The sequence below is a fragment of the Anguilla anguilla genome, chromosome 2, assembly GCF_013347855.1.
Source record: "Anguilla anguilla isolate fAngAng1 chromosome 2, fAngAng1.pri, whole genome shotgun sequence".
NCBI lineage: Eukaryota > Metazoa > Chordata > Actinopteri > Anguilliformes > Anguillidae > Anguilla > Anguilla anguilla.
Genome location: NC_049202.1, coordinates 851,858 through 874,493, shown reverse-complemented (window position 1 = coordinate 874,493; position 22,636 = coordinate 851,858). Strand labels below are relative to the sequence as shown.

The 22,636-nt window shown below is 48.6% G+C and overlaps 2 protein-coding genes across 27 annotated transcripts in view; both read right to left on the bottom strand.

Annotated features, from left to right (window-relative positions):
• Positions 1-5,910, bottom strand: part of LOC118219574 (calcium-activated potassium channel subunit alpha-1) — a 172,936-nt gene extending 167,026 nt beyond the window's left edge. For 7 of the 24 annotated variants that reach the window (XM_035402834.1, XM_035402835.1, XM_035402839.1 and 4 more), the window contains exon 1: positions 4,694-5,908. In XM_035402834.1, the coding sequence (XP_035258725.1) occupies positions 4,694-4,933 (240 nt within the window). In that variant the 5' untranslated portion in view covers positions 4,934-5,908. Of the gene's footprint in view, positions 1-4,693 lie in introns of all 24 variants that reach the window. The other 17 variants (XM_035402830.1, XM_035402827.1, XM_035402831.1 and 14 more) reach the window with 5 other exon arrangements.
• A 2,039-nt stretch (positions 5,911-7,949) lies between these two features.
• The window catches only part of dlg5a (discs, large homolog 5a (Drosophila)), a 49,277-nt gene continuing 34,590 nt past the window's right edge, over positions 7,950-22,636 (bottom strand). For 2 of the 3 annotated variants that reach the window (XM_035405239.1, XM_035405241.1), the window contains exons 16-34: positions 21,621-22,541; positions 21,339-21,465; positions 20,839-20,983; positions 20,101-20,222; positions 19,642-19,731; positions 19,157-19,325; positions 18,414-18,491; positions 17,309-17,471; positions 16,528-16,661; positions 16,196-16,360; positions 15,912-16,095; positions 15,068-15,216; positions 13,897-14,067; positions 13,029-13,225; positions 12,416-12,559; positions 11,997-12,124; positions 11,486-11,595; positions 9,686-9,795; positions 7,950-9,546 (exon numbers count right to left, since the gene is read on the bottom strand). In XM_035405239.1, coding sequence (XP_035261130.1) covers positions 9,443-9,546; positions 9,686-9,795; positions 11,486-11,595; positions 11,997-12,124; positions 12,416-12,559; positions 13,029-13,225; positions 13,897-14,067; positions 15,068-15,216; positions 15,912-16,095; positions 16,196-16,360; positions 16,528-16,661; positions 17,309-17,471; positions 18,414-18,491; positions 19,157-19,325; positions 19,642-19,731; positions 20,101-20,222; positions 20,839-20,983; positions 21,339-21,465; positions 21,621-22,541 — 3,411 coding nt within the window. In that variant the 3' untranslated portion in view covers positions 7,950-9,442. The remainder of the gene's footprint in view (positions 9,547-9,685; positions 9,796-11,485; positions 11,596-11,996; positions 12,125-12,415; positions 12,560-13,028; positions 13,226-13,896; positions 14,068-15,067; positions 15,217-15,911; positions 16,096-16,195; positions 16,361-16,527; positions 16,662-17,308; positions 17,472-18,413; positions 18,492-19,156; positions 19,326-19,641; positions 19,732-20,100; positions 20,223-20,838; positions 20,984-21,338; positions 21,466-21,620; positions 22,542-22,636) is intronic. The other variant, XM_035405242.1, reaches the window with a different exon arrangement.

The window sequence follows — 22,636 nt, the reverse complement described above, 5'->3', positions numbered from 1 at the left end:
AAAAATGACATTCATAAAATTGCTCGTCTTGTCTCTAAATGAGAAAGACTCCAGATGATTAGTGGCATCTCTGGTAAACTGTGTGTATTTCTCATGGAAAATGTCTGCGTAGGACCCACAGCACTACAGGGTTAAAACCTCCTCAGACACACGGTGCATGTTTGATACCCCCAACATTGCCTCGCCTCTTAATTGGGATACATGGCGCTACTTAAAAATGTGTTAATAATTGATGACGAAAGTAACAACAGAAGACTGCAGTCATACACAATGTTCTTGCATCTGTGGACACGCGTGTGTGTGTGTACATGCGTGTGCATACATGTGTGTGTGTATGCACCTGTACATCAATGTGTTTACAGAATTAGAGCCAAAAGCATTCTGTCCACAGCACGGTGTCCTGGAGCCCCCAGACCCCCCGGCTCGCTTTGGCGGACGTGCTTTGCGCCGAGCGACCAATCGGCTGACAGACAGCAGCAGCGAGACAAAGACGTGCCGGACAGAGCGTCGTCGCGGCGACAGACGAGCATCGCCATGGTGCAGAAGAGCCCTGAAGGTTAGAGGGACGTCCTCTGCAGCACCCCGCCCCCCTCCCCCCCCCGCGGCCCGCCCGCGGCCCCCCCACCACTAAACACATCGCCATTACCTCCCATAACAGCCACTTAACTCTGCGCTCTCCGAAGGTGAAACCACCAGAGCCGCATCCATCTCTGCTCGCGGATTCACACGGATGAGCCGTCAGAAAGACGCTAGCTCCATTAGCGTCCCAGTTCTACAGCTAGCTCCATTAGAGGTCCAGTTCTACTGCTAGCTCCATTAGAGGTCCGGTTCTACTGCTAGCTCCATTAGCGTCCCGGTTCTACAGCTAGCTCCATTAGCATCCCGGTTCTACAGCTAGCTCCATTAGCATCCCGGTTCTACAGCTAGCTCCATTAGCATCCCGGTTCTACAGCTAGCTCCATTAGCGTCCCGGTTCTACTGCTAGCTCCATTAGCGTCCTGGTTCTACTGCTAGCTCTGCTCTGGGCTTGCAGGAGGAACTGGGGGGTCGTTGAGTTACCCAGATCTGAAAATGTCAGATACGGCGTCTTCCGTCTGTGAAGGAGACTAGTCAGTAGCCAGAGAGTCCATAACAAAGTTATTCAGGATTCAAGATTTAATATAGCTGCAGCCTTCTGTAATGTGTGCTGTGTAATACAATACACACACAGTAATATATGGCTTGTAGAACATATATTGACTTACTGTGCAGGTCAGTCCCATATGTAATAGGTTTCCCATTTCAGAAACAGATTAGGTGGGCGTGCATGAGTCGAGAGGCTCGATCAGTGTCACCACAGCACCCGCAATAAGAGGCAGAAAGGCCTTTGAAAGCGCACTCCAGCAAACGAGCATGTCAATTACCCCCACCCCCCACCCCCCACCCCCCCGGCCTGATGCCCGGCGTGTCCACCCAGACCCCCCCCCCAGCGCAGGCCTCGTATAAGGAGCCCGGCCGCCGCCCCTCCTGTGTGGACGGCACGCCGCACGGGGCCGCCTGCAGCTGGGGGCCCTGTTAATGAGAGCAACAGCTGAGGGGTGGACATGAGCCCCCGGCCAGGCCTGCGCCCGTCACGCTGGCCCCACGCCAAACATGGGGGGGGCACCAGCCTGCGATACACCCCCTTCAGCAAGACCCTCCCCCCCCCCCCCCGTCACACTGTACGGGCACACCCAAGACCCCTCTTTAATCTCAGCGCATCGCCAACGAGGCTGGACTTCACCCCCACAGCCAGGCGGCTTATCCCCAACTGAACAAACTATTTCAACTGGAGTCGCCTCCTCGTTCGTTTTATTCTGCGTCACGCAGGAATGAAAGGCCTTGCTTAAAGGCCATGCTCGCTTTAAGTTGTTATGCGGTAATAAACTGCATTACAAAGCCGAGCGGATTGATTCAAGATTCCCAGTTGGCTTTTTTTTTCTAGCAGGAATCAAAGGCAAAGCACCAGTAAAATGGAGTGCAATTTGTTGTTGCATTGAAGTGTAATGACTTGAATATCAATACGTTCAGAGAGAAACAGACTTTGCTGAACTGGGGGAAGAAATGATATATGAATGAGACAAATCCCAAAACTACACATCGTCAGCAACATTATTGCTCACAATTATGGGTGAATTAGCAACATTACTGCTCACAATTATGGGTGAATTAGCAACTTGACTGCTCACAATCAGTGAATTAGCAATATTACTGCTCACAATTATGGGTATATTAAACCTTCACCTAAAAATTGGAATTCTTTTTTTTTTTTTTTTTTTAATGGCATGAGACTGAACGTAATTTCTAATTTGGAATGTCCTGAATAACCTGAAAACCGAGCCACGCCCAGGTGTGAACCCCACGGCCGATTCGGGTCTGCACAAGACGGCCTTAGATTTTTAGAGCCAGTTTTAGCAGCACGCAAGGCTCGTTTGGGGGCCTGGTCACCAGAAATGAGCCCGTCGGGGACGGCGATGGAGACAAACAGGAGCAGCGCTCGGCCTGATGAAGGAGGCAGCGTGCCGAGCTGCACCAAATCCCTCCTCCTCCTCCTCCTCCTCCTCCTCCTCCTGCTCCAAGCCTCTTATTTGTCTCTTGAAAGAACCAACGCCAGGACATATACAAACAAGTTCAGAAGCTGATAAACCAAAGCGCAGCTCAGGAGAAATAACAGCACAGAGAGACAGAGAGAGAGAGAGATAGAGAGAGACAGAGAGAGAGTACGCAGGTCTGAAATGCTGACCATCAGAACACACCATTCCACACGAGCCCCATGTTCCCCAACACCAAAGAAGAAGGATATTTACATGCTGGTCTGTAAGCTAGCATTCTGTACATACGTATCTACACTGCTGGTCTGTAAGCTAGCATTCTGTACATACGTATCTACACACACTGGTGTTTTAGGGACTGAAGCGGCCTCTCATGTAACACAAGGACTTTGGGGTATGAGGCCAGAAAGCAGCTCGTCTTGTTGACAGACCCCGTGTTGATAGAGGGGCCTGGGTAGCATGTCTGCTGTACCTCCCAGTCAACAAACCAGTAAAAAAAATTCATAGAACTACTGCTTTATCATTCAGCTGCCAGGATCCATTTTGCAACAAATGTTGGGCTAACAAGTGAAAAATAAATAAAACAAAAGTTAATGTTAGAGACAAAAACAGTGCATTTATCTTGAACTGTTACCATAATTTCATTCAAGACACACTCCTGTCCAGAGAAAATATTCTAATCCATACATATTGTTTAGAATGCAATGATTAAAAAGAGAACATTAGCGTGCAGTGTGCTGTAATCAGAAAATCAAAATGCTAATTTTAGGATTCAGGATTCAACACCAGTTCGGCTCAGTTAGTTAAAAACGCACCTCATTCAACCTGAGAATTAAATTAGGTAATGAAGCACAGGAGATCACAGGTGTGTCGAGGCCAAGCCCTTTCGTTTTAACTACAGTACCCAGCTCCGAGAAACGCTTAACATCTCACCACTTATGCACGTGCGCTTCTCAAGACAGTCGCCGGAGAATCTGGCGCGACATTGAACAGTTTCAGATTGACAGTAATGGTAGCACTAAGTCCCCCCGTGCGAACAAGGCGAGTCACCGATACACTTTTCATTTCCATTTGTGTGAAAGGAGCAAGCTGACAGGAAAAGACGTATGGAAGTGAACGCCATTCGAGCAGAACACCGGAAAGCCAAGAGCCGCGCTGGGGGAGCACGATAGGACTTAATTCTACATCTGATGAGAGATCTCACACAAAACAAGCACATAACTTCCCACGGAAAATATAGTGCAAGACACAGAGAGCTACGATGCACAAATCTGACTTAAAACAAGACCACACCAATTAGAGTGTGTAACCAACGGATGACAGCACCCTATATGAAATGACTTTAGTGTGCGCAGTTAAGATCAGTAGACAGATTACAATAACACCGAATCCTCTGATAACCTCAAATGAAAATGCTTCACATCTTTTTCCCTTTTTTTTTTTTGTCCGGTAACCCAATATATTTACAATCCGAAGTAATTTTCATGAATAGGAATCTACATCATCAACATGTTGGCCTACAATACGAAATGTACGGATGCAGACGGCAGGATACACAATAAGGCCTGTGCACGGACGCAGGCAGCGGAGATCACCGCCGTCCTCAACAGGTTGGGCTTTCCAGCAGATTCAAAGTCAGAAGCAAACAAGCACCTCTATTTAAAAATCAGAAGCAGCTGCTTCAGTCTCCATAGCCACACACGAAAGACTGCAAATCCACCCTATTAGTTTTCAAATATTTCATATAGCTATGACTTTATAATATCATTTTAAATGGTCTGTGTTATAATTATGATCAACAAATGCGAATGTTGTAACCTGGCCAGTGTTAATTCAGTGTTTTCCTGAGCAAAAACCGTGAGATTGGGCAGGGAGATTACTTTAAATGGAAGGGTGACTCGTTGAAAACGACGTGCCAACATGACCTGTTAATTCAGTTTATGTAGAAAAGGAATCCAAGGAGGGCCTATCCAATATCAGAGTGGTAGCCAAGAAAATTATGAAATGATCGTGGGCTGTAGTTAAACACCCGTACAAATAACGTGGCAGTGTAGCATTATTTCATCGTGTAAAAAACATAAATTGATTATTAAAAAAAAAAAAAAAACAACAAAAGAAATTACCTTGCTTTTGATGTTGCAGTGGCAGCACACAGTCCACAGGTATTTGAGAGTTCTCCAGAGAAGAATAATGAAAAGACCCCCGAAGAAAGTGACCATGGACGAGGCCAGAAATGCCCACCACATGCGCTGGCCACTGCTGTCACAGGGCACGTCGGGCGAGAACGGGATGATCACGTCCATCTTAGATATAAATATAGACGACGGCTCCGGATTTCTGTTATTATTGATATTACTATTCATTATACTGCTGCCGATAGCTTCTGAAATGTTTCCATTTGCCTTAGCTAGAATCCAGAGGCTTCGGCGAGCTCCGGCCAGCGCCGCCTACCCCACGCATCAGCCATATTGCTTCAAATATCCTCCCTTCAATAATATTTAACCCGTTTTCTTCGATACGGATCGATCGCTTCTAAAAAATCTGTGACGCACTGGCGAGGTTGACTTCAAAGCCCGAACAGCTAGTCTGTTGCCCACAGCAAAACGCATTAAAACTCGCACTACAACGACGCCCGTAGGAATTAATTTTAGGTCAAATCAGGCATTTTCAAAACCTTCAGGTACAATTCCATTTGTGAGATCTCTTCATTTCGCAGCCGCGGCTGCTGCTGTCGCGTTTGAATGTTGACAAAAGACACTAAACCGAAGCCACTGGGCGAGCTAGCTTTCTTCCATCTGGGAGACACACAGTCAGGCAACGGCAATCGATTTATCTCTCACGAACTCCACCTTGTCGATAACCTAAAGGGTTTTCAGCTGCGAAGACCTCTCGCGCTATCGGGCGTTCGCCGCTTTCTTGACACATCGGGTGGAAATAAGGCGCTTTGTTTTTATTCCCCGGAACGATAACTGTTATTTTGGTCAATGTCGCGCGCTCCTGTTCAGTCCCGTCTGCCCGTCCACAGCGGCCAGCTGATAGAGGCTGTCAGATCTGCTCAAAAGATAGCCATGGAGATTTACAGGTAGGAAGGCGGAGCCTATCTGCAAAATGGGCATTCGGCGCGGATCTGTTTATTCCAATGAACCGCTATCTGTTCGTATGTTATTGCATCCAGATTATGCGGGCGCATTACTACATTACTTTTTACTTTTATAATTATTAAATGACGCGTCGCTTTTTATCCGTATTCCTCTTTTTAATCAGCCAAAGTTCCAGTACAACGTCATATATGGCTGGATTAAATATTTTCCTGCCTACTTTAACAGCATGTCTCAGTGACTAGAATACAAAATAAAAGACGACCGTCCCACTTTTTATGGGGGTTTTAATAATGAAACAATCCGCTCAACACCCGCCCCCCTCCTCCTCCCCCGCCGCCCCAAACAATTCCAGTTTTTTAATGGCATGTAAACAATGCGTTAGCACGTTGTGTTTTCTGAAAGGAAATAATCCTGCTATATTTCCTTTCATTTTAAAGCGTAAGTGCTGAAGATGTTTTTCTTATTTTCGGGGAAAATACGTGATATCGGTGGGGCTATTCCCGACGCAGCCAACGAAAACAGGCAAAAGAAACAGGCTGTCAACACCCACCACCCAAAGGCAGGAAACGGGGATTGTGCACAGAAACTGGGAACCTGTTGAGTAGCTGCAAGTTTGAGTCTAAATTGAACTAGAACTGAAGGCGGTCCTAAACCACAGTTAGAATGTTATATCAGCTGTGCGCGTAATTACGCAAAATAAAACGAGTCTAATTATTATTAAAAACGAGAATTGTGCCATATGATATGGTTTACACGATAGGTTAAATAAATCTAATTGGGTTGTTTTTATTCCGAAACAGGATTGCCAATTCGCCGATATGGCCGTTTGGATTATCACTGGGGGGAAAAAACACGGATGTGATACTTACAAGGTGCAATACGATTTACTAATTTTTCGTTGGACATTTTACTCTGACAAATAATTGTACCAATTACGGGAAACAACAGGGATCTTTGAAAGGGGCGACGTGTGTACCACTCATGGCAATACATTTGTTTCATTAGTGGCCTATCCACTCCAGCACCCCGTGTATTCCAACCCCAGGCAATTGGCCCTGCTACTTCACAGCAATTTTTGGAATGCCCTGCCGGTGGGCCGTCATCTGTTCCAATATGAAATTGACCCCTGGAGCTAATGAGCGCGCGCATGCCTCGGATCTGCCGCGCAGGACAATGAGCTCGTTTAGAATGCTCACACAAAGGTTGTCATAGAGATGAGGAAAAGTTATACCGACATTTAAGCCTTTATGGTTCAGACATAAGAATTGGCAATCTTCGAGGTTGTATTAAAGACTTTGGAAACTAGGCTATATACAGTTATCTGAAATTCACTCAGCTTTTAGAATACGTGTCTGTTCCATTCTTTTAAGCCTTGAAACTGTGCGAATCATCTTGGACCTGGTTGTAGTGTGAAGGTCACCAAGACCAGGTGGTCTGTAAGTGATGGAGCACTTGGCCTGCAAATGTTAATTGTAATTCAGTCACATGCTGTGAATATTAATAATGATAATTATACTTTTATTAGATATGAAAAATCAATTAAATATGGAACAAAACGCAAGGAGATGATTCCTATTTGGAGGGATTGCATTGAGCCTGGGATGAAAGGAAATTGATTCCTAAATCTCCCATGATTTTACTGTTCATGTGGATTCATTAGGTATGGACCATAAACACATAAGGAAGTACGATTTCACATGGAACAATTAACAGGAATGATCCTTACATCACCATCATCTTAATACTTCATATTTCCCTAATGATATTTAATGTCGATGAGCTGGGGATGGACTGACAAAACAACTAGGCTCTTTACTCCTTCTAGTGGATGTTATATGTATAACATGCTTAATTTTTAAAAATCCAAATGACACTTTTATAAAAAGCAGAAAAGGTCTCAAGAAAAAAATAAAAATGAAACCACCACGTGGATGTGTATCATAACTCATCATAATTATATAGAACAATAAGATTATATAGAATAATAACATTACTGCCCTGACAGTAATGTCCAACTTATTTTATCTTTACCTGCTGCAGTAAACAGGCTGTTGAAGGTTGTGAGAGCACAGAGGTGTGTACATATTCACATATGCACTGACAGAATTTACTGCAGACCAAGGTTTTCGTCCCTTTGTAAAATAACAGGATCTAGGATGAAGAAGGTGAGGCTTGTTGGGCGTCAGTGAGAGGAAGGCTGGTGTTCTACGGGTGCAGTGGAAGAGAGGTCTAAGAGATTTAGTAAATTAATAATAAACAGACAAATACCTAAACCAGGTTTTGTGGTACAGAAAAATGACTTTTATTCTCATTAATTTCTTAACATTTGATACAAATCATATTTTTAATAAAGAAAATCCCAATCAGAACAGTACCTGTCTGTTTCACGTATATCCTGTCAATCCAGCCAGGCCTAGGAAAAGCTTCGTCCCTCACATGAAAAATCTGACGCTAGCAATCCTGCCACAGTTTGACATTAAATTTACTTTTAATTACAAGGTTCTTAATTTTTTAACCCAATAAGTCAAACTTTAGGACATATTTTTCTTGGAAAAACTGTGCAAGAACACATCCCTTTTTCAAACAAGGAGCATCTACTTTCTCCAATAAAGGTAAAAACAAAAAGGCCATTGTATGCCTGGCAATAATGAAATGTTAGGAACAGTTGTGATATACTCAAATGTACACTTGCTTGTACAGTACAACTATAGTACCTAGAACATGATACAAAATTATCCGATATCTAAATGCAACTCTGTGAGAATGGCACACAGATTTACAAGTGCAAAACAAAAGCAAAACAAATGGAGATACTGGAGTTTGGCACCACATACAGGGGTGGGGGCATTGCATTGAAGACCGACTGAATCACCATTTATACATTTAACTTACTGTGCCTCATACTTGAATTAAAAAAAACCCACTTAAATAATAAAAAAAAATCTATAACACTAACACAGATTAAACGAGGAAAAGTTTTAGAGTCATGCAAAATTGCACCAGGATGATGTTTTTTAAATAGATACATTAAAAGAGACAAAACAAACAAATAAAAACATAACAGAAAAAAACATGCTAATCGTTGCTAAGAGCTGACTACCAACTGCTACACTTTACTGGGTCCACGACCCAGTTATTAGTTAATTAGACATTAAGTGGATAGAAACAGAAACAGAGATTAATAAAACACAGTGGTCTGTCCTGTAAAGGATTGAACTGAACGGTTTTACGTTATTCTGTTAATCCCAACCCCCAAGATAACCCTGTTGTCACACGCTCAGTTTGAAAAGGCACTTCCATGTGGCCAGTAAACTCTTCACGCACATGCATCAGCTCCATCCCTATGACAAAGTTTTATTTGGGGTGACGGACTGTGGGGACGGGGCCGGGGACGGGGTGCGGGTGGGACACTACGGGAAAAGTACACATTCAAGTAAGCGTTACGTAAAAATACTCTGAAAATATTCTGTTTTTGTAAACGAGTGTTTCAAATGCAGCATCACTAACAAAGTCATACGCTCTGGAAGGAGGTGGGGGGGAAGAACAGAACCAGAGACAGGAAAACGTCAGTGCTATAGGAATATCTACCGCTGCAGAGAAGTGGAACTTAAGCTTTGTGTTACAGGTTATATCGAGCGCAGTAAATAAAGTGATCATGGTTTGAGTATGTTCAGTGTATTGTACCCCTTCATTTAGTTAAGGTTTTAGTGTTTTTATTTGTACACAGACACAAGGCTGCAGGGTTCAGGGTTCGGGGTTCGGGGTTCAGGTCTAGGGCGATCCATCCGGAATCCACAGGACTTTACTCTGCTCCTGATCAACAATGGTCACAATCTGAGTGCAAATGTAGGACAAACTCCCGCCTTGGACAATACCTGGGAAAGGGTTTAAAAAATATGAATTAATAAATAATAAATAAAGTGCCAAGAAGCTCAGCACTGCTTTATTACAGTACATACAGACACCGCATGCACACAGTAAAGCGTGTGTAAAAAGGATGTTTAAAAATCCGACCTGTGAAGAATTTGCTGTATTCCGTTTCTGTTTTCTGTGCAATCTCAAATTGCTCCTTGGAATGTTTTTGAGAAACTTTATCCCGCAGGAACACGGGGTCTTTCTGTTCCCTGTTTGGCGGGAAAAGAAGATCAGATCAGATCAGAGCGGAGCTTACGGTGAAACTGCGTAATTACCAACACTTTTCCATTCTGCGACCCCAGCACAGCTTCGCACAGCAACACGTACTACTGCACAGAAGCATGCACTCCACAGAACATAAATCACTCCCAGACACTAGAGCCAAAGCACTCCATCCATAATAAAAACAAAAATGGAAAAATGAAAGGTTAAAAAAAGACCTTTGGCGGTGTGGAACCGCATGCTTGTGGGATGCTCTCTTTAGCGGATATGAGCGGTGACTGTTGGGTGATTAGCATTGCTAAGGGTTCACCGCAGTGGCCAACCATACTAATTCACGCGTCCTTAAAATGCTACAAAGGCGCCATCGAAATGCAATACATAATTGATTTAAAAACCACGTATGTAGTATTTAATAAATTCAACAGAATCAATATTTTATGGCTGTCTATGACCATCCGTTATTGTCGTTATTATTATTATTACTCAGAGAGCTGGACAGAGTTGGGAGCTGTGGTGACGCCATGATTCTCTTTAGTGAAACGGAACGGAGACCTGGGGGCGCGAGTCTCCCACGCACGGGAGCGCGAGGGCGAGAGGGGCGTGGCCGGCACTCAGCTGAACATGAGCCGGGCTTAGTACCAATCACGCGCAGGGCGTGCACGTCTCGGGCGACAGAGCGGCTTTCAATTAGCTGCTTTCAGTTAGCCGCGGTTATCTTTTCACCCGCCCGGATGAAAAGTGTCAGAACGGGAGCTCTTCGCGTTTACCTTCGGCTAAATCGCAATTATCCCGTAAAGGCTGAAGACGGGTGGTGGAATTTCATTCCGATTCTGCTTTTTAATTAATGCTGTTCGCGGCGGCTGGGGAGCGGATATGTGCGCGCGGCAGTGTTTTTTCCCGCCCGAGCTTTATAACGGATACCACTGCAGAGAGCACTCTACAGCTACGAGCGCTTTCCAGAACGAGCACTGCGTTCAAGTGTTTGGAGGGAAAACGGATTTGTTTCACTGTTTTCATTAGTTTGGGAGACTAAGAGGGGATAACTGGATAAACCTCAATTCCTCTAGGCCCGTTTCAATGCCAAATTTTAGCAGCTGCCAAATTTGTAATACAATGTATTTCCTTAGCAGATATTAACTTGGCGAGGACGTCGTTTAAGGCTACAGCCGCAGTTCCAGTAATTGACAGTACAAAAGTTGTTTTTTTAAAAATCTGCTATATTCACTCATGCTTGATGCTTCAGTAGAACTATTCATACTTTTTACTTTTAAAAAATGTTATCTCCCTAAATGTCCAAAATAAATTCGGAACTAGAAAGTTTCGGGTTGGAGACAGATCGATAGCCACTCAGAAGACGTTACCATTTAATTTAAGTTCTTGGGTATCCACATTACCATCTTGGTTTTCAACTTCCTTTTAGAGTCAATCGATTTCCATTTAAAAACATGGATTTTCTCAAGGGGGATGTTTTGGAAAAATAATGTGTTAATGATTTACAAATAAAAATTTCATAAACTGGCAAAGCAAAAAAAAAAAAAAATTCCATTAGCATGGAGGGGGAAAAAAATCAGTGCAATGATGCATGAAAGCTTTCATATGCCAGTTAATAACACACTTAAAACGCAAAAGACATCTTACAGAAACAAATGTCTTTGTAGAAGGAGTGCGGCCACTTACTTTATCTGCTTTGCGTTTTTGTAGCGAATGAAAATGACGATTGGGTAAATGTGAACGCTGTGAAGCCTTTCGATGGCGTGAGGGGCAATGTCAAGCAAACAGTGACAGTCCTATGAGAGAGAACGACAGCACAGTGTCCAGCACGCTGTCAATGAGCAATGAGTGACAGCACACACAGAGTGTCCCCAAAACGCACACATCTGAAATTAACTGCAAAGGGGTCTGGCATTTTGACAGAATATAACAGTTTGAACATTCTTAAAATGACATTTAAAGCGGACTTATTTCCAACAGGGTTCACTTCAAAACTTTCTTAGCCACATGTCAGTTCAAGTGAATGAGTACTCTTTCCATACTAATAAGGCCAAGAGAATGAGTACTCTTTCCATACTAATAAGGCCAAGTGAATGAGTACTCTTAACACACGAATAAGCCTTACTTTTCCTTCCCTTGCCTATAAAAAGTATTAAAAACAGGAGTAGTGAAGGTGATGTGGAAAGCCAGAGTGTACCTTCTCTGTTATTTCCTTAATTGAAGCCACAGTGGTCACGTCGAAATGGCCGCTCCTCCTCTTGTAGTCGATGAAGAGGCAGTCCTTCACCCCGCGCTCAATCGCCTGCTGAGAGGCCTTCATCACTTCTGAAATTCAAACCCAGAGGACACACACATTAGCTTCCACAAAGACACTCTGCGAAAACTTTATTATATTTCCCAAATCACATTTCAACATGTCCTGCTCAGCCAGTGGGCCAGAGAACGGGCCTTCGAGATTTCGCTCGCAGAAATAACACCTCTCTGAACTCACACAACCACTCATTTCAAATACATTCAACAAAATGCATAATTCATAAATGTGCAAATAATCAAATCCTTTGACTGCCAGAAAAAAGAAAATAGAATCCCTGTGTTTGCTCAGGAGGGGAATCTCACCGAGGAGACATCGGCAGAACTTCCCCGGAGACTCCTTCACCAGCATGTCCTTGACCGCGTCCACCAGTGGACCCAGAACCAGGACCGGCCTGGGGGCGGAGCACTCCACCTTCTGCACTCTCTGATAGGCCAGGCTCACACAGTCTGCAACCAACCGCACAACAGGAAACTTTTGACTGACACGTTTGAGACGCCAATGCAAACAGAGGCCCATAAAGACGATTTCAGGCCAAGATCTTTCACAGAGGCAGCAGGAGCTTTCCAGTCTGGTAACTGTGGAAAGTCCAATCATAGGGCAGCGAGACACAAACGCATCAGCTCACTGTAACCTTCTCGCCATTCCGCCACTTTAACTGAATGAGTCGGTGTGATAGGAGACGCTTCAGGAGCGGAATGGAGTCGGTGTGATTGGAGAGGCTTCAGGAGCGGAATGGAGTCGGTGTGATTGGAGAGGCTTCAGGAGCGGGATGGAGTCGGTGCGATAGGAGAGGCTTCAGGAGCGGAATGGAATCGGTGCGATAGGAGAGGCTTCAGGAGCGGAATGGAATCGGTGCGATAGGAGAGGCTTACCGTCCAGGAGCGGGATGGAGTCGGTGCGATAGGAAAGGCTTACCGTCCAGGAGCGGGATGGAGTCGGTGCTGACGGCGTCGAGCGCCAGCAGGTCCTTGCCGTCCTTGGAGCCGCTGCGCTTGTGCTTGTGCTTCCGGCGGAAGAAGGAGCGGCGGGCGGCGGCCGACAGCGTCTTACTGGAGCCGCCCTCGTCCTTCAGCTCCGACATGCTGTGCCTGCGGTAGAACTCCTGATCCATCCTGCGGAGAGAGGCACGGGGGCAGCGTCAGAGCGCGGAGTCACAGAGTCAGAGGCACTGGGTCTCAGACACAGAGGCACAGACACAGAGTCACAGGTAGAGTTAGAGGCACAGTCATGTACACAGAGTCACAAGCACAAATATACAGTCTTCGTGTGGCCTACGTCGCAGCCTAAGATTTGTATGACCTGATCGCCAGTTGCACCATTGTGGACGTTGCCTAAATCAGGATGTTGAGTCTCAGCTCCAGACAGGGTTAGCCGAGTGCTGTGCGTTTGTGGCACAAGCAAACACTATCACCAAGCACCTTCCAGTGCCGTTGTAGTGTCACTGCACGGTGCTAGAGGGCGCTCACGAGTTAGCCAGTATATCACATATGTCATTCATTTACCAAACAGTGAGGAGTACTCATTGTAACTAATCCACAAGCACTAACAGACTTTTACAAATTGAAGAGAGTAGCTGGTATTTACATGAGTGTGCATGATAAGTCTTGAGAGCCAAGACTATCCACGCTCCATTTATTTAGCTGTCATGAGTGTGGCATATGGTGGAGACAGTGGCATTTATATGGTTTTTGACTATGATGTGCAGCATATGTTAAAGTTGATGACTCGTGTACATGTGACATCAGCCCTTAGCTACGCTAGGTCAGGAGGAAGCATCACCCACATGTATTTGCTGGGGATCTGCCCTCTCTCCAGCTTCTGGGCGTTCTCGTCCAGCTGCCAGGCCATCCAGAACCCGAAGCTGCCCTTCGGCAGGGTGTCGTCCACGTACAGGATGTCGTCCTTCTTAAAACTGAGCTCCAGCTCCATCTCTGCAACTCGGTCATAAAGTGCTCTGGAGAGGGGAAGAGGGAGGGAGAGAGAAAGAGAGAGAGATGGAGAAAGAGCGTGGGAGGGACGGAGAGAGAGAAGGAGATGAACTGCTGCACTGGGAAGGTAATGGAAAGGCTGAGGTAGCTTTTACAGCTGTGGCTCCCAACCCTGTTCCTGGAGATCTACCATCCTGTAGGTTTTCATTTTAACCCTAATTTAGCACACCTGACTCTACTAATTAGCAGTTCAAAGAGACCTCTAGCTGCTGAATGAGGTGCACTTTGTTAGGGTTAGAGAGAAAACCTACAGGACAGTAGATCTCCAGGAGCAGGGTTGGGAGGCACTGTTTGGGTTTCCAGATCGTATTTATGGTGGATTGCCTCAGACTGAACAGGGTTGGGAGGCACTGTTTGGTTTGCCAGATCGTATTTATGGTGGATTTCCTCAGACTGAACAGGGTTGGGCATCCCTGTTTGGATTGGCAGCACGTATTTACGATGGATTGCCTCAGAGTGAGAACTAGGGAACAGTGACAGCTGTGATGTGATTAATGACATTTACCCAAAACAAACACACAAGGCTATTTCTGTGCAGTGAAGCATGCTGAAATGTTTACTTAGCCTGCTAGGGGCAAGCATGGGTTGTATGGGCAGTTTAGTAAATATAGAAACAAAAATAAAAAGATAAAACATTTGTAATGAGCCATCTTGTATTACACGTAGCATGCTACTACACACATGAAGACACGGGCAAACGCGTGGTCGACACCAACGTAAACACACACTGAACGCAGAGCAATTAGCCTTTCCCCAGAGATACTCACCAGCTGTGAACAACAGAGTATGCTTTAACCCTTTCAGGCGTGACATCACACGTGTGATTAGAACGTTCTGAGCTGAACATTCTAATGCTGATGTCACAATCACTACTAGTGACTGAAAGCAGTGCAGTTCTAGAACATTAAGATTTAAAAACCCCACTCTTCACAGGGTTAAACTAGCACGAGGCTACGGGTTTGGTACCTTATGTAGAACCCGTCTCCAGGAGCGTCCTTGAGCGCGGTGAACTCGTCGATGCGGTGCTGGACCTTCAGAGTGACCGTTTCTGCAGGCTTGAGCATCTCCAGGTAGGCCTCCTCCGCGGTCCTGTTCCTCATGGAGGCCGAGCAGTACTGCCGAAGGGAACAGGAGGAGAGGGGATGTGAGCGCGTGCGGAACAGGAGGAGAGGGGATGTGAGCGCGTGCGGAACAGGAGGAGAGGGGATGTGAGCGCGTGCGGAACAGGAGAAGAGGAGATGACCATCACCCGACCGCACCTCAGAGCGAGCTCGACTGACAAACACTAACGTTAGTACACGGTTGGCTGGGCACCCCCGCATCGATTTTCTGAGCGGACAGATGGTGCAGGAGGAGTGGCTGTCCCAGGGTGCACAGCTGCAGCACTGCGCAGGACAGACGCTAACAGGCGCTGAGCCAAGTGCACACGAGCCAAGCATCGAGAATCTGTCTGTCTTACTCTACAGCCATCATGTAGGTTTTCATTCCAAGCCTCATCTGGCACACCTTCTACTAACTGGAAGCTCAATGAGATCTCTAGCTGTTGAATGAGGTGTGCGCCATGTTAGGGTTGTACTGAAAACCTACAGGACAGTAGATCTCCAGGAGCAGGGTTGGGCAGCCCAGCTCTAGCTGTTGAATGAGGTGTGCGGTGTTAGGTTTGGGCAGCCCTGCTATAGATAGATGCAGCCCTGCCAGTGTGTGGGAGCGGAGATGTGAGAGAGTGATGATTGATATGGGAGAACGCAGACGGCCTGAACAGGAAGTCACAGCCCGGCTTCTTGTCGGTGGACCCGCGCTCCCGGCCTACCTCCAGGATCATGTCACCGGGCAGCAGGCCGTCGGCCATCTTGGCCGGGCTGTCGTCCTCCAGCTTCTCCACGAAGATGCCGCGCAGGTTCCCCCCGCAGATCTGCACCCCCAGCTCCACCTGCGTCTTCCTCAGCGTCACCGTCCGCGGCTCCGGAACCTTCCGCGCCGCCTCAGAGGACATCCTGTGGGGACGGCGGGAACGAATCAGGATCGCCTGCGCTTGGACCGGGGGCTGGTCTGTTTGGGGGGGGGGGGGGGGGGGGGAATGGGGGCCTGGCTCACCTGATGGAGCTGCGGGGGCTGGTGGTGGGGGTGGTCTGTTTGGAGGGGGGGGTCATGGTGCCCTCGTCCTGCTCGCTCAGGGTGTCGATGGTGGAGTGATTGTCGGGGGTGGTGGCCCCACTGCCTTGGGGGGTCGACTGATTGCTGATTGGTTCCATCCGGGAGCTAGAGGAACAGCACAGAAACGGTTAGGAATGAACTACACCACTCTGCCCACTTACTGTAATTATCTTACAGGAGCGTGGAAAATAACCCCTCAGAATAACACATATGGTTACGTCTGATGTATAAAAGCACAGTTCACATTTAAAAGGTTTGACTAGGAGCCCCACCTGGACCGCGAGTGGTTGCCCAGCTGGTACATGTGTGGGTTGTACTGTGCCAAGATGGTGATGGTGTCGCACTGCTGCACAATGATCAGCCGCGCTTGCTGCTCGGTGGCGTTGCGCAGGTTGATCCCGTTGTACTGAGGAAACGAGACGCGGTCGTTAGAGAGCTCATTAACCCTGTCCTTACTGCACAGGACAACTGACCGACATTAACCCTGTCCTTACTGCACAGGACAACAGGCCGACATTAACCCTGTCCTTACTGCACAGGACAACTGACCGACATTAACCCTGTCCTTACTGCACAGGACAACTGACCGACATTAACCCTGTCCTTACTGCACAGGACAACAGGCCGACATTAACCCTGTCCTTACTGTACAGGACAACTGACCGACATTAACCCTGTCCTTACTGCACAGGACAACTGACCGACATTAACCCTGTCCTTACCTCAGGGTGACAGATCTGCTCTGAGCTAAAACTGCACTAGGGGTACAGGAGCCTTATTTGGCTCTATAGCTCACTACAGCACTATGAGAGGGACTATGAGACAGGGGATGTGCTCTGCTAATAAACCAACTGTCAGTCACTGCTTCTGACCAATCAACATCACGCAGGTTGGGCCCAATTGGAGGTGGGAATCACAGCAGTATACCGCTGACCTACAGAACCACAGGCTGCGCCAATCTTTAGAGAGAGAGGCACAGAAAGAGTTCTGCGACCGTGGCATTTCAGAAAATGTCAAATGTGAGCAGAGCAGACTGAGCAGAGCAGGTCGTACCTCCAGCAGCTGGTCCCCAAACTCCAGCCCGGCCTGGTGGGCGATGCTGCCGCCCGTCACCTTGGAGACGAAGATGCCGCCGTTGTCGCCGCTGACGATGGAGATGCCCAGAGGCTCGGCGCCCTTGTGCACGATCACGTTACGCGGCTCCTCCAGGTACGGCCTTCCGGAGGAAACACACCTTCACTCAGCCAATCAGGAGCCATTTTACTGTACTGCATCATGCATGCACACACGCACACCTTCACTCAGCCAATCAGGCGCCATTTTACTATACTGTAACACGCACGCACGCACAACTTCACTCAGCCAATCAGGCGCCATTTTACTGTACTGTAACACGCACGCACATGCACGCACGTGCGCACACACGCTTGCACACACACACGCACCTGAAAAGGACACATTATGTACCTTCATGCAGGTTGTCCTTTTTATGGCCAAATATTGTTAAATATGAAAGCCAATCATATTGAGTTTAGAGAGTATTTTAAACAGGGCGACTCACGCAACAGAGTGAGTCATTCAGTCTTGCATTAAATGCCATTTTTTATGAGGTTTTACTCGTTTAAACCTTCATTTCATCCCTCACTTCACCATGCAGTATCATGCAGTCATTCTGAGCAGAACAGACATGCCACAACACAGCACACTTCTAATGGGACACTTTATACGATTTTCTAATTAATACGCGAACATACTAAACATCCTAAATGCTAAAAGCTAAAATACGGATGCATTTTTTTTTCTACAAGAATGAAATTAATTTACAGAAGGGCATGTCCCAAATTCCCTCCTCTGCAGTTTTCCTCCAGTTCCTTGGGGGATGTTTATTGGATGATCCATAAATTAAATCGATTTGTGCGTATCCATTTCACACGGACGCAACCGCAAACTCCCCTCTGGGAAAAACGAGATCCAATCACAGGCGTGGGGAGTCTGGTCAGACGAGCGTGCGGCGGGGACGTTACAGGGACGTTGCGGGGACGTTACGGATGCGTTAGGGACACGCTGGGGGAACGCTCACAGGCGGGATGGGTCACTGCAAACGTGAGCAAAGCTCTTTTTTGGGACATCCCCTTTGTGACACCAGCGGAGCACAAACCTCAGGCTTCTGAGAGAGGAGAATCTAGGCCTAGGAGCCACGGGGATTCTCAGAAAGGATCTGTTACGGAACAGATATCTGAAAGATTCACAGGAGCCCAGAGAAAGGGAGGAAGGGAGAGAGGGAGAGAGGGAATGAGAAGACAGAAGCTGGAGGACGAGTGCAAATAAAGACGACAGGCAGTTGACAGAAATGAACGAGTGAGGGAGGAGAGAGGGATGAGAACACATGATGGAGTCAGAAAACAGCAGAGATCAGAGTAACAGAGTGGCACAGGAAACCCCACAGAGAGAGAAAGAGAGACAGAGAGAGAGAAAGAGAGAGAACACACAGACCAACCCTCTACGACTGTTGTGCACCCCCCCCCCCCACTCTAAATCACTGGTCTCCATTCCTGGTCCTGGGGGGCCGCAGGGTCTGCTGGTTTTTGTTTTCGCCTCAATATCAGCAACCGACCCAAGAAACCAGATGAGGTGAGTCAACTGTGTAATCGACTGCTTTAACTGACCAATCAAGTGCCGAGTAAAAACAAAATCCAGAAGACCCTGCGGCCCCCCAGGACCAGGAAGGAAGATGGCTGCTGTAAATGAAAGCATTACATAACACAGGACCCAAAGGGCCATTTCAGCCAGAAAGACTTCCAGGCACATGACTGCGTGTCCCACAGGGTGAGAGACAGCGGAGCGGGGGAGGGGCGGTTCATTTCGGCATTTAAACGTCCCGCCGGCGGTGTTCCAGCGCACCTGTCCTTCCGCCGCTCGCCCACGGGCACCGGGCTGACCGATATCCTGGGCAGGGTGGAGATGGAGCTCTGCGATTGGCTGCTGGCGAAGGAGGAGGTCTCCAGGTTGAGGGGGGACTGAGGAGGGGTGATCAGGCTGGGGCTGCTGCACTCCGAATGGGACAGAGAACCTGGAGAACCGGGGTAGAACCAGGAGAACCATTCAGCACAAAAACACCGCTGAACCATTACAACTCCACAGAAAACCTGGAGAACCGGGGTAGAACCAGGAGAACCATTCAGCACAAAAGCACCGCTGAACCATTACAACTCCACAGAGAACCTGGAGAACCAGGGTAGAACCATTCAGCACAAAAGCACCACTGAACCAGTACAACTCCACAGAGAACCGGGGTAGAACCAGGAGAACCATTCAGCACAAAAGCACCGCTGAACCGGTACAATTCACTCTCTGTCAGGCCGAAACACGACAGGCTGCGAGCGCACCTCTGTCAGAGCCCAGCATGGACCGGGGGTACCGGGGGGTGGAGGGGATCTTAATCCGCTCGGTGCGGTACTGCAGATTACTGGATGAACCTGTGGGAATAAAATCATAATAAACAACAGGCTCTGACCACACACACATGCATACATGCACACACACACACACTTCACAGAACACACACTGTATCGTGTAGTCCAGTGTCAAATAATCATTTGAAAAACAACTGTTTAAATGCCAGTAATACCCTTTAGATACCATTTCTGCAAATTATTGACAGTAAAAAATTTTTAAAAAAATCTATTTTGCCAATACTGAGACCAAATATGTTCACAATCGCACATGCTGGTTAGTAACAGTCTCTAAATGCTCAGGGACACGTAGCAGTGGGTCACATTCTAACGTGTGTAAAGCGCTGGAGCGTTGTGTGTGCGTGCGAGGGGGTGGACGGGCGGGGCACTGACCCAGTCTGGCGCTGGACGGCAGGGAGTTGGTGTTGTGCGGAGTTCGGCTGCGGGACGACTCGGAGAAGTCGCTGGAGCGCTTGTGGCTGAGGTCCAGGCTGAGACGGCCCTGGTGCTGGGGGCTGTGTTAGGGAAGGGGGGGGGGGGGGGGGGGGGGGGGGTCAGTGAGAGTATGAACTCTGCAGCTTCACTCTAAAGAGGCTGAACCCTCAGCCCTGCACCTCCGTGGACTTGCTTTACGAAGCGCTGAACAAATACTCAGAATTTCAATGTCCACCAGAAATGTCTTTCTTAGAAAACAGTGAGCTTGGCATCATCGACCTCCACGACGGGCATTACGCAGGTTATGGGATAAAAGCTGACGCTTCTTTAAATGCGTTGCTCATCTGAGAGAGAGGCACGCAGGCTAGACTGCATCTCGGTCTAAGTGGCCACACTTTTACTCCCCGAGTTAGAGATGTACGGGAGAAACAACACAACGCGTGGGCGTCTACGCATGCTGGGGAAAGGGCCTGCGACCAATCTGTTACGCTTAATTTAATTCTACAGTTTTTTTCCTGACTGAAAGGCCTTTATCAGGACAAAGAGACAACACCAGTTCTGACGCACTTCACATACAGAGAACGAACAGCCCAAGGTTTTTAAAGTCAGAGTCGTGTGGTTGTGGAGTTGGTGGAGCAGAGCTCTGTAAGATCAGAGTTTGAGGCCGTGTCTGGTTGCGGTGCTCGGGGGGAATACCTGGGGTGGGAGTGGGGGTGGCAGATCTGGCTGGGGACCGAGGGGCAGTTACTGGTGTGGACCCGGTGGCTCCAGGCCGTGTAGATGGGGTTCCTCATCACCGCGGTAACCGCCGGGCACGGGGCCAGGCCACGGTGAGCTGAGTCTGTGGCGACAGGGAAGATTAAAAATCCAAAATGAGAGCATTAACGCTCACGCTCACCCACCCACCGTCTCCAGCCCCGCCCAAACGCACCCACCCACTGTCTCCAGCCCTGCCGAAACAGATGCGGACTTTGCCCGCGTCAGGAGCAAGAAGCTCACTCTCTGATGCTCATTGTAATTTACACACATAACCCTACTGCAAAAGACCAGCAGAATGCAAAGAGAGTGTAATTACACAGAGCTCCAAAGATACACAAGCAGTAAATAAACCACCAGCGGATGGGGAACTCGGAGGCTGTCAGAAAGGGCGTCTGATTTAAATTAGGGGGGCGCTAACGGGACATAAGGGCACTCACGTCCCGCCATGGAGCCGTTGTAGGCGGGGGGGGCGAAGCCCACGCTGTGGCGGTGGGGCCGTTTGGGCGAGTAGCGCATCATCTCCGCGGGGTCCGGGGACTGCTCGTCGTTAGAGAAGCTCTGCACCTGCCCAAAAAGACACCCACACCCCCGTCAGGCCCCCTGTCAGAAGTCACAGTTAAATAAGTGCAGTCAGAGTTAAATAATCAGAGTGTTAAATAAGTGCAGTCAGAGTTAAATAGTCAGAGTCAGAGTTATATGAGCAGCGCTCAGTCAGGCACCTGCAGCGCTGCAATGGGGATCTGCAGGGGGGTCATCCTGCGTCGCAGGGCGGGGGCCGATTTGGGCCTCTGCCTCTTCACCTCGGGCTCGTCCCCCCCCCGCCGGCTCAGGTCCTCCTCGCAGGACTTCCTGCCGCTCAGGCCCTTGCAGTCGGCCCCGCCCTCCAGGAAGTAGTGGTTTCCGTTGCGGTCGCGCCCGGTCTCCAGGACGACGGCGTCGGGCTTGGCCCCCGGGGCGGGGGTGGGGGGCGGAGACCCCGCCGTCACCGTGGAGTCAGAGGCGGAGCTGCTCTGCTGCTTGTGTTTGAACTTGAAGGAGTCGCTGCGCGTGGGCGGAGTGGGCGGGGCCTGCGTCACCTCCGCCGCGGACGCCTGCGGGGAGTGGGCGGGGCGGTAGTCCAGCTTGGAGGGCGTGTCCGGCCGCTTGAAGGCCTCGGCGTCGAAGATGGACTTCCTCTGCTTGGGCACCTTGAAGATGGACAGGTGCGCGCCCGGCTCCGCCCCCGAGCCGCCGCCCACCACCATCTTGGGCCAGGTGCCGCCGCTGTGCTTCTGGGCGTGGCCCTTGTCCAGCGTGGTCTCCACGGTGACGCAGTCGGCGGCGGCGGGGTCGAAGGTGAATGGGCGCTTGTCGTAGCAGCGCTCGGGGAAGACGGGGGCGCTGAAGGGCCCGGGGGTGGGCTGCTCGGGGGGGGCCCGCAGGGGGAGGGGGTGCAGGCACAGGGGCGCCTCCTCGGGGGGCTTCTTGCCCTCCCCGCCGGCGTCCGGGTCGAAGATGTCCGTCTGCGTGGAGCTGTTGTGCTTCAGGTTTCGACAGTTCCGCACGTGCACCTCGGACGCGTGCAGCCGGCAGTTTGAGCTCCTCTCCGCGTCCCGCAGGCTCTCATACAGGTTCTGCCCCGAGCAGCTCTGCGGGAAGAACTGCCCCAGAGAGAGGGGCAAGAGAGACCCGGCGGGGACTGTGAGCTTCAGCATTACCCACACTTTACTCTAATCAGGACTATCGGGTTAAAAAC